We start from the raw sequence: 12,338 nt of genomic DNA, 5'->3' as shown, positions 1-12,338 counted from the left end.
TCGACAATGAATTCAATCCAATCAAAAACAAGCATGGAGTTGTGGCTTGGTGGTTATGATGCTTGGGCTGCCAATCCAAGGTTCCTGGGTTCAAGTCCTGTCATGTCAGGATTTTTTCTAATGACAATTTACAACTCCACCCACACTCAAAGTAATAAGACTTTGTTTATAAAGCATCTTGTGTATAAGTTGTGAACAGGATTACCACCTTTAAGAGGGATATTGAATGAATTCGCTATTGGTTATCCAAGGCCGAAATATATAAACAAACAAAACAAGCGTTGTAACGTACTAATTTTCCTTGTGTATATTCATATTCTGTAGATTTTTTTGCTGACCCATCTCTGGTTTCATACAACACTGACACCGCCCCCTTTACAATGTCTGACTCCTCTTTTGTTTTGTCTTCTTCTTCAGGCTGGTACGAAACCGCTGAACCATTCATTTGAATCTGTGTTGGCAGAGTAAAAAGGTCAAAGTTAATACCTCATTTCATAAAAATAGAAAATGTAACCACAAAAAAAGAAGCAGAGTAAATCCAGTTCTTTTAAAATATTAAAGAAAAGCATTTAAATAGCATTTAAAATACCAACTCTTTTATGGCTTTTTGAACAGACCATTCCATAGAAAAAAACGAAAAAATAATGTTTCACTAAATTTAAACAAAAACTTATTTTTTTGCTTTAAATTTCAGGTAAATAATTTTTATTTTGATCCAATTTTTAGTCAAAGTGTGTAACATAAAAATGGCATATTCAACAAAACATTTTTTTTTTCAATTTAGCTTTAAAATTGAAAGATTATAAGAGATTTGATAGCAATATTGTTTGTTGCAATTTAGTATACCATGGAATTATACAGCTTGCTAGTTTAAGACATGCAGCTAATTAGAGGCTATATCATGAAGCAAATCATTCCTTCATGGTTTTATCAGCCTATAGATTGTGACAGTTCTATGGTACATATCATTTACAAACCTGACCTGACCTGCACTGACGAGATCTAATAAGATTGAATAGTACTGTCTGCAGATTTGATTATAATATATTAATTTTTTGGAGTATACTTTTTGAGAACATGACTCCTTAATTAGATGATCAAGTCATGGTTTTAAATGAATATAAACTAGATGGCATAATCAAGAAAGTGTACCCTCTACAAGAAGCACTTAATTTACTCTAAGAGTCTTTTGGAATTGATTAACTGTATTTGTTTCATGGGTTAAAGTACTATCAAACTAGTTTGATATGCCAAATATGGTAGTGATATGCCCATGTACAGTATGGGCAAATCAACATTTTTTGTCACATAAAGTTTGATAGTGTAGACAGAGCTTAAGGCGATGTGGCGTCAACCATGTTAAGTTTTTTTTAAGCAGACCAACAAGTGAATATAAAGAGAATGCAATAGGTATTACATTTTGCAATAATTATGATACAGTAGGCCAGAGCCAGTACTATTTTAAGGAAGAAGATGATTAGAAAATGACAAATGGTTCTTGCAAAAGGTTAATGAAAAGTAGGTTTTTCTAGGGAAAAAACATAATATTTATCTTTTTAAAAAAACAATTACATTTGCTACAGTGATTGTAATGAACAAAGCTCAAAACCCTTCTATTTAAAAAGTTAATCAAAAGTCAAAATATCAGTTCTTTAAAGCGCCACTAAAAGAGAGAAATAGCTTTCATTAAAAAATATTGTATTTTAATCCAAAACATTCAGATTCATAAAGGACAATTATGTACTAAAGAGAGACATAATATATTGGCTGTTATTAACGGAAAATAGTTTATTGGTTGTATGGCCAAGGCAGGCTATAAACTACTGCACATGTTTGGGTCAGGTGATTTTCATTCTTGCATGAGAAGTAACAACAGGACAGGAAGAATTAAAAAATAAAAAAAAATAAATAAAATCTCACCTGTGGACTGTTTAAAGGAGACTTCAATCTGTAAAAAGATAAAAATAACATTAACGTGATGAGTTTTCACATTTGTGGTTGTTTCACATTTGTGGGTGATGCGTTTTCACATTTGTGGGTGATGCGTTTTCACATTTGTGGGTGATGCGTTTTCACATTTGTGGGTGTTTTCACATTTGTGGGTTCAGCATGGTTATAGGCCCTGTACGCTATATGAAGCTGTAGCTTGGTGGTTAACATGCTTGCTTTTCCAATCTTATGTTCCCGGGTTCTGACCTAGCACCAGTAACTAATAGCTAGCCTCAAATGACGAGTTACTTGTGTATGAAATGAAAAAATAAGTAAATAAAAAATAATAAGAAATCTTCAATGTACAGTAATCAATTACGGTAATTAACAATTAGTTAAAGAAATTAAAATCTAACTTTGTAATTAGGAAATTAAGCAGAATTATGTGTGTCAATATAACACACATGGGAATGTACATTAGGATGATTGCTTTTTGACGCATAAGTATTAATTCTCAGACAAGCTATAAATTATTAAAATTGGTTTGTTGGTATGGGCAATGAAATAGCAATTATTCCGTATTTTATGATACTGTAAATAATTATATGTACACTAATCTGTAGTCTAGCTTCTAGACTGATATTTGACTTCTATTAGTAAAAATATACAAATGTTAGCACATATAATATGACATTTCATACGTATATTACTTGAGCTCGTAAACTCAGTCTAGGTAAAACTCATGTCATGAAGAATTTATGATGCATACGATTATCCAGTTGACTAGTTTCAGCCGCATGCGATTGGCTAATCACTCAATAACGATACCATTACGTAACTTTTCCAGGCAACTCAAATTGATCTAGGCTAATTCTGTTTTTCCAAGACTTGAGAGTTGTCCCCATTAATTAATCAAAATCATACAAACCATAAGCTAATTTAAATGCTTTTTTTGGTCTAAATTAGTATCTCTTCAAAAATGTTATTTCCATCATAATATGAGTGTTCAATGTTGTTATTTCTATTTTTATTGTTGGATTTCACATGAGGTGTTGTACGCGAGATTTTTAAAATTTAATATTGAATGACCAGTGATAGGACATCTACTCTCCTTGCAATTTGTAGCTTTGTGTGACTTGTCAGACAAAAGATTTTCATGAATTCTTGGTTTTTTTTTACATAATACTTTAATTTATTGTTCAACCCTTGCATTTGTTTGCTGCTCATGCGTCGCCTGAAGCGATATCTAGGAACGTTTCATCTAGTTCAATATGGCTTATTACATAAAGTAAATTATGCTATAATTTACTGCCCTATCAAATAACAGATAAACAAATATACCTTTTCAATAGATATCTAGTGTATCTGATGTGCAAACAATACTGTAATAGTATACACCGTATAACATTGACAAGCTAATTCATTCAAACCGTGTTTTATTGGTCTTCCTAAACCAGAGAAGGAACGCTTGTTGCTTTCTTAATAAACGACTAGGAAAGTTCACCCAAATCAACATGTTATTGGCAAAGAGATTTAAGTGTGCCGCTGATACAAAAGCGTACGCTCACTAAAATTATTATTATTTTAAAGAAATGATAAACTACTGACCAAAATAAAAATATTTGGAATGACAGAGAGTCTGCTCTAAAAAAAGTGCTTTTAGCATAATATCTGCATTATACAGTAATATCACCCTTAGGAACATCCACATAAGTACTCCCTCTATGGACAGATTAGTGACTTATAGCAAAAGTTACAGTTGTAAATTATAGTATATAGTTAGTCATTCTCAATCGATGTACTGAAATGATGTTATTCACTGTATATCTTACAAAACAGTTTGTGCATGTTTTTATTTTTATAAATATTTTATTTTATTTCTTTATTCCTTTTAGTAAAACATAAACATAAAAAGGGAGCACTGAGGAGAGACAAGAGCTTTCAAAGACAACTATCGTCAAAGCGTGTGTTTCTCCAACTATATTATTGATTTCCACCAAAAATATATAAAATATGCAAGCTTTATGCTGAAATTTACTAACTGTTTAAAGGAATATGTTATAATTAGATTATATAATCTCAATAATTAGAATACATTCCTAAAATCAACTCACCTGAGGACGTTACCATGACAGAGAATAGAAGATAGATAATCAATAGAATTATAAAAAACTGATCAATTAACAAAATAGGAACAATAGTTGATACAGATACAGTGACAGAATATCATTGTAGAAGTCTGGTGATCCTGTGTAATACTTTAAGACATTAACTTTCTGTAATTTTCTTACTTTTTGTGTATTTTATATGGCTTTTATTTTACTAAAATAAATTTCAAGATTATTATTTTTGATAATTATTGATTTCAGAATGAAAAAAACAAGTAGTCAATTTTATTACTGTGTTTATGAATACTGAACACAAGATTTTTAATTTTTAATTTTTGAATATAGGCTGTGGGAGAGGAATCAATTTAATGTATTCTATATAGCAATGCTAGATTGAGGTGAATATAGTGATAGTTGCTATTTGTATGATGGTAAGTTGCTGGAAAGGCAATAGACTGATTGCAGCCATGCAATACATTTTCATGATAAATAATTAGTAAATAAGGATGGTCATTTTACTTTATTTATTTTGTATAAAGGTCATTTAAAAGCTCTCCCATAAACCGACGTTTTTTTTGTGCCAGAAACAGAATTAGGACCCAAGAGTTAGTGTATACTCTTTATTCCCTTTAAGTGACAGGTTTTTATTAATTGCATTAATGAAATGTCACAATATGAATATACAGTTGAGTGTTGTGTAAAGTAGCGACATGTTGACACACTCAATTAATAATGATATAGGTATACAGTACTCTCAATTATTCACAAATGTCAAAAAAAGATACTTCAATTGAATCAAATTAATTTGATATTGGTGACACATCAGTAGTCAACGTAATATGGTTTATAGTAGACAAATAGGAATACACTCTTTTATGACAGGTCAGTGAAGTGGAGGCCTGAAGCCATATCAACTGAGGACATGTACATTATGTTGACTGTACTGTATGCTATGAAGTACATACAGTAAAAAATTGATGGAAAATATAAACAGCAAGATGTGTTCAATGCAAAGGTTCGTTTTCGCCCAAACCATAAACCTATAAAACAACATTCAAAAGATATTGAATCTATAGTTTTGCGCATAAAATGCATGAAATATGTGTAGCAGTGCAAAGTGCTTCTGTCCTGGATTGATTACATGCCACTAGTTTTCATACAAACACTATGAGTCACATACGCCATCCTGCAATTAGCACTTTGCCTACACATTGATTGATAATCTAGAGAGCTTATTGACATTTTGAATTAAACTGATTTCTCTCTGTTCAAACATTTTTCTTATTCTAATATCGGACTTAGCATATCGAGCCTATCTGTACCATATTAACTGTATCCTTAGGCAAGATGCTATACTCTCATTGCCTTGTTCTTCGGATGGGATATAAAGCCGTTGGTTCCGTGTAAATAGTGCATGTTAAAGAACTTTGTACGCAAAGAGTAGGGACCGTGGAGGGTCTAATCCGAATTTCCTCAGTTTGAGGACAAATTTAAATACCAAATTTCCACATGAAGTTACCGATACCAATTCTTTTCTCGACAGTAAAATCAAATCAGTGTTAATAACCACCCATTACACGTTTCATCCTCACATGAACATCAGCAGAGACTTTGGAAAGAGGAAGAGATTCAAAATAGTTGTGAATTCGCAAGAGGTGTGGTGGAAAGTATGTTTGTAAGGCTTGAGGCTAGTGCTAGTGTTGGTTTTCCGCTTACTGTTACCGCTCATTTGTGTAAATTGGCCTTAAATCTCATAAAAGATATGACTTTGAAAGCATGTCATAATGTGATTGTCAAGTCATGTGCTGGTTGTTGGATGTGTGTTAAAATAAATAATGCAAAAAATGTAATAATAAACTGCAACACAATTAGTTCTCTGCCATTACTTCAACAGTCACAAACAGGAAACAGTTGTCAAAGCCTCTGAATGCACACAATAATGTTATCAGAACACTAAACATCTCAGTTTTGACCAGTGAGGTTTATTCCGGATTTTATTCTCATTCATCATGATGGCATGTTGTGAAATCATGAATAAAAGAAGTTGAAAGAAGAATAGCAGAAAAAAAAGATCCTTACAATCAAACAAGGATTAACCGCGAGTCAACTCAAGTACATTTGTTGATATTAAATCCTAGAAACTTGAGGGGGTGTGTGGGGGAGACTTATTAATTGCTATCATTATTGTTGCCTTGACAACTATTAATAACTTAACCTTTTCTAAATCTTCTACAAACAAAACATATAGCTTATTGAAAATGAAAATTAAGAAAAAAAGTTTAAAAATTAATGAAGTGAGAACACTTAAGATACAGTAAATCCACAAAAAGGGAAAAGAATAACAAATCAAGAAAAAAAGAGTTCTCAGAAGAAAAGAAATTTAAAAGAAAAAACTAAATCTAAATTGAAAATATTTGAATGCAATAATTAAACAATATGAGTATGCCAATAAAGCAGAAGAGCTGTAGGTGAGTTGGGTGGCAATTTGTGAAGTGCAGCAGTGGCTGCTGTATCTGTAGATGGTTTGAAATCTTCCTAGAATATTAACAACAAGCAGAATACATTTGTTATGTGTTGATAACAAAGTACATTGTACCTGTACAAGCCTGAGTTAATTGCCTTTTAGTCTATGAAAAATTCATACATCTTCAATTGATATGTTTGGATTCATTATTTATCAAGATCACCTACTCAAAATAAAAGCGTCTCCCTTGAGGTATATATAATTGGGCTACTTTCATTAAATTCTAAATATTTATAAAATTAGAGTTATTAACACATACTGTAAATGCCTTTATATAACTGATGCCCTTGCCTACACAAACAATATTTTGTTATATTTTGCGTTCAATGACATTCACAAGATGGTTTATAAAGTCAAACAACATTCCTAACGATTTTTACAGAAATCAAAACTCATTTCGTTATCAATCTAAGTTACTTTTAAAGTCTGGATATGTTTTAGAATGTTTAGTAAAAGGATTTAATAATTAAAAGTAGTTTTAGAATGTTAGTAAGTGCAATTCTGCTATGTTAATATCCTTTTATGTACAGTGTGTTAGTTTTTGGATTTATTTCTGTCTAGCTGCTATGGTAATAGTTTGTAATATCCAATTTTATACATGATAGTTTTTTTTAATATACTGATTGCAATAAATGGTCGAACCTCTTCTACAAAAAAGTGTTCCTCTATTCCAAAAGAGTGAAGCAATACATTATTATTATTATTTATGAGAGTTTTGATTTGGGAAAGACGGCATGATTGGGGTAGACTGTAGGGCCTTGATGTGCTAGCTAGTGTTGGGTACTAACGATAGATGGAAGGCCTATATATGTCACATGGGAAAGACTATGGGGCCTGTGGATAGAATACTGAGCCAGGATAAATAGAGATTTATTTATATAAATCTCTTTTTATTTACACAGAAACAGTAAATCATAACAATATCATTAACAACAGCTAGATATTTATTTTTCATTTTACATCATCAAACAAAAACTTCCTAAAGATCGTCAAAAGTGTGCTTAATTTGTTTCCAATTGATGTACTTACGGCGGCTTCCGATGAAAAAGTATGTCAATATCAAGTTTGCCTGCACTCTCCAGGACAGAATAGCTTTGTGACGCAAATGTAAATTTTCCAACTAAGCTGGAAGCTGAAACAAACAAATGAAATATAAATAGAAAAATATAGAAATATAACTAATAATATTATGTGCATAATTATGATGATGAAGACGATATTTCTATTTATAGACTTTTATTACCATTTCAACATTTTACCCGCTATGTTTTTTTTAAAAATGAATATAATAATAATAATGAAATAACTTTTTTTTAGGTTTACAGAGGCTACTGTACAGTATGTATACATTTATATATTTTTACATTTATACATTAATTGTATATTGTAATTAAACTAGCCATATTGTTCAGATCTAATATTTTGATTTAATTTTTTAAATAATTGTCGATATATTGGATGATCTGATGTGTGTATATTATATATTTTTTTAAATGTGAATATTTATAAGAAATAATATTTGACTATTACACGTGCTTTTACTAGTATAATGGAATATAAAAGGTTTTTAGATCTCATGACTGTGCAATCTCACATTCAACAACATACTGTGAAGATACACTGAAGAGTACAGTATCTAACTAAGTAATTTAGTATATGGAGTTGAATTGAAAAAAGGCTTGTATTCAGCAAATAATTTAACCTTGCGCAACCCAAGTAAATTACAGTACACTGTATATTACAATAGGTCATGTAATCACTAATTTATCTATTAATGTACCACAAAGAAGGTATGTAAGTCTCATTGTGGACTAATGTATTTTTTCATCACACAAGTTGATTGTATAAAGCAGATCATATATATGCCATAAATGCCCTAGGAGGCGTTTATTTGAGTTTAATCTTTATATTATGGTAACATGTGAAATCAAAATTTATCAACGTGCTTAGTTGATAAAACTTTTTGTTTAGAAAATTGAAAAAGCAAAATAGTATTTTGCGGAGATATGGACATTTATAGAAATGGGCCACAAATTTTGTTAAATATGCAAATTAGACCCCTTCCGGTGCTCCAGTTCGGTCCTATTTTGAATATGCTACTCATGGTTCCCACCCAAACTAGATAAAACCTTCTGCTACAATTTGTTAAAATGTTGTATATACTGGGGGACTAAATTTTTTAAGTAGTTTATATCAGCTGCTGCTTTTACAGATTTTTTTTAGAGCTTTTCCAACTTTCGTAAGTCCATGATTGACACCAAAGTTTTTAAGGCGACTAAATATTTTGAAACCAAACTAAAGATAGAAATACCTGGAGGGAATTCAGTCTGGCAGCGACTCTGTATATTCTGAACCTTTTCCACCAATGCTAGCATTCGAGGGGGACCGGTTGGACGGACAAGAGAACGCTTACCGCCAAGTAAGGAACGTACAGCTGCATGTCGGAATCTATGCAATAGTAATAGGAATAGTCAATTAACAACAAATCTACAAGAAATATAAATTCAGATGGTTTTCAAATACTGTAATAAACCTCAGCGTGCAAACTTTCAATACCATTGAGTAAAGATTCTATAAGTTATATACGATTTACCGAATGTTGCCATTATGTAAATTTATACATAGATATATAATACATATCATAAATTTAAGTATTTTCATACTTTTTTTTTTCATTGTGAAATTGAACAATTGCTCGTTAATAATCTTAAGACTGAGAAAACAAAGAGCTTGCACTCCAGTCTAAGTTTTTAGATTGAATTGACTTACTTCGCTCTAGCAAATGTTGTGCGGCCATCATCTGCTTTCAGTAAACGACAATCTTCATCGCCCAATTCAACATCTCTCGTCATTCTTGAAGAGAACAAATTGATTATAATACTTAAAAATTTGATGTTGGCTTCATAAGCAAGGTTACAATGTAACTTAATTTGCATAATAGGTTTATGTAAATTAATATGCCGGTAACTTAATTTGCATAATAGGTTTATGTAAATTAATATAAACACATGAACGGTGATTATCACATCTCAACCTTATAATTGTCAAAATTACATTCATTATCGTTAGAATGTATGGCTACTATCCTTAATCAAATTGATTACATCAAATGATTGTATGTGTCAAGGAATAGAGACAACATTATAATTACACTTTCTGAGATTTTAAAGAAAAAATAATTTGTTTTAAATGTTTTTGTCGAATATGCCATTTTAATGTCACATTAATAGTTATTCACCAAAAATTGGATCGAGAAAAAATAATTATTTACCTGAAAAAAACTAGAAAAAATAGTCAATGGGTTTTTGATTTAACCACTTATTTTGTCTTTTTTTAAGTGAAAATATATATTGTTTTTCTATGGAAGTGATTAACTTTATTAAAACCAGTCTTTGACTGAAGAGGTCGCCCAGTATAAATAAAATATTTCTTTACAATTCAATTAAAAAAAACAAAAAAAAAAAAACTGCGAAACGGCCAATTCAAAGTTCTTAATTTTTTATGTTTTTGTGTGATAATACATTTATTTTATTTCAGAGTTGCCTTCACAAACATGTAGCATTGTGATTGGCCACAGGAAGGTATAAAAACAGATCTATCGATCTATCATGTAATTGTTTTCTAATAGCCAGATTACTTACAACTCATTGTTCTTATCTTCAGTAGTTGCTTTCACATTTAATTGACTGAAATTAAAATGAGAAAAACGGCAACATTATTTTACAGTAGCAATATACAGTACACTAAAAGAATACATTATCAGCTTTGAGACAGACACAATTTGGAGACAAACAATTTGACGCTTACCGCATTTAGTAAAATAAACACTTTGAATAAATTCCCCCTCAAATAAACTATAGAGAATCATTTTGAATAAATGCATAAATCCCCTGCCACTATATAAACCTACTTTTACACACACTATTTATAGTAAAAACACTGATTGCCATGATCCACAATTTACCAAGCATTTTGGTACAATTTTTACTGTATGTTATCACTTCTTGATATTAATTGTGTTTTATTTTTTTCTATCTATGGGGTATTTATTTGATTATACTCTCTCGAATTATACTCTCGAATAATTGCCTTTCTCGAATAAATGCCTCACCTAACAACTCTGCCGAACAAGAAAATAAATGTTTATTATTTGTATTTTTCTGAATCTGTAACATTTTTCCAATTCATTACAAATATAGTACAAAATACAAAAAAAGTGCTCCTTTAAAATTGGTTTTGCGATAGCGACGATGATGTTTGATTTAAAAATATATCAACATAAATATTATGAATTTACACATGTATAGAAACATTTTTAGTCATTACATTTGATTGTAAAAATGTCAGATAACTATAAACTACATTTATGTTGTATTAGTCATTCTAAATCAGCTAAAATACAGAAATAACATTTGAGAATACAACATTCTGAATGGCATTAAAGAGTAAATTGAAAAATATTTAAATCAAATGGAGGATATGCTGTAAGTTCTGTCTACAAATGTGATGAGCCCATATATGGACACAATGACATCATATCACTCCCATGTATGTGCACAATGACATCATATCATTCCCATATATGGACACAATGATGAACATATCACTCCCATATTTGGGCACGATGACATCATATCACTCCCATATTTGGACACAATGATATATCACAACACACTTGTTTTTGTCAAACTAGTTTGATGATAGTGAAGACAGAGCTTTATGCTTGATTCCAATTCAATTTGATCAATGAGTAGTCCACCAATAATTTGCTCTCAGGCAGTGGGCTAACTTTATGTTCAAAACAGAACTGATGATCAGGACATTTGGGATCTAAAGGGACAATCAAGTTGATCCAATCAGCCCACATTTCCCTCAAATTCAAAGTTTTAATTTTAAGAAAATTACAAAGAAAATGGGCAACAAACACGGGCAACAAACACGGGCTTACAACAGAAGTATTGAAGAAAATGTTGACTAGTTAAGCTACATATTTATATAAACAATCATTAAAACAAAGTCACCTTTACAAATATTCTAATGACTTGCATCATTAAATCTAAATACTATCAAATTAAAAATTGTGATTACACACCGAGTCCACTTAGCTGTCAGTCAATTAAAATTACCATAAAAGCAAAATTGATTAAGGATGACTAGAAGTTACAAGACAATTACTTAATGTAAGCCAACAGTATCAGGCTGAAAAATTATAGTGTTTTCTCCATGGTAATACTAATCTTTGCCAGAGGTGTTTATGGCTATATTTAGACCAATACTCTGTAATAGCCTTTTGTACAGTGCGAATTTCCTAAAGAAAAGATATGTCTCCAGGGGGCTTACGCACCATGTAGGCTGTTCAACAATTTAATAATTATCAATATCCAATTGATCACATAATCATCCCATAAATAAATAAATAAGAAATGGTGATAAAAAAAAAATAATAACTAAGGACTAATTTTAATGTATCTTAATCACATATCAAAATTCATAAATAAATTCTATAAAATTTTAGATTCTATATAAATTCTATAAAATTATAGATTCTATAGAAAGTAAAGACACATTCTATAGACACTAAATAAATTCTATAGAAATTAAAATATATATCTATTGAAATTTTGTACTTTTTTGTACTATACAATATCATAGAGCTCTATAAAATGTTCTATACAATTCTATAGAAAATGTTTGCAAGGGTGTGCTCAATACAAATGAATAACATGGCTCGAATTGTCCAGTAAAGTTTAGTGATAAGAGGAAATATATAAACATTT

At 30.5% G+C, this 12,338-nt stretch overlaps 1 protein-coding gene across 1 annotated transcript in view; it reads right to left on the bottom strand.

Moving 5' to 3' along the window:
• LOC144853969 (sodium/calcium exchanger 3-like) overlaps positions 1-12,338 on the bottom strand; it is a 41,436-nt gene that overhangs the window by 16,476 nt on the left and 12,622 nt on the right. Inside the window, exons 4-9 of the mRNA XM_078711849.1 lie at positions 10,203-10,247; positions 9,331-9,414; positions 8,873-9,009; positions 7,591-7,693; positions 1,921-1,948; positions 293-451 (exon numbers count right to left, since the gene is read on the bottom strand). Coding sequence (XP_078567975.1) covers positions 293-451; positions 1,921-1,948; positions 7,591-7,693; positions 8,873-9,009; positions 9,331-9,414; positions 10,203-10,247 — 556 coding nt within the window. The remainder of the gene's footprint in view (positions 1-292; positions 452-1,920; positions 1,949-7,590; positions 7,694-8,872; positions 9,010-9,330; positions 9,415-10,202; positions 10,248-12,338) is intronic.

This window comes from Antedon bifida, chromosome 10 (genome assembly GCF_963402885.1).
Source record: "Antedon bifida chromosome 10, ecAntBifi1.1, whole genome shotgun sequence".
Classification (NCBI taxonomy): domain Eukaryota; kingdom Metazoa; phylum Echinodermata; class Crinoidea; order Comatulida; family Antedonidae; genus Antedon; species Antedon bifida.
The sequence above is the reverse complement of the archived record's forward strand: the minus strand, read 5'-3'. Positions and strand labels throughout refer to the sequence as shown.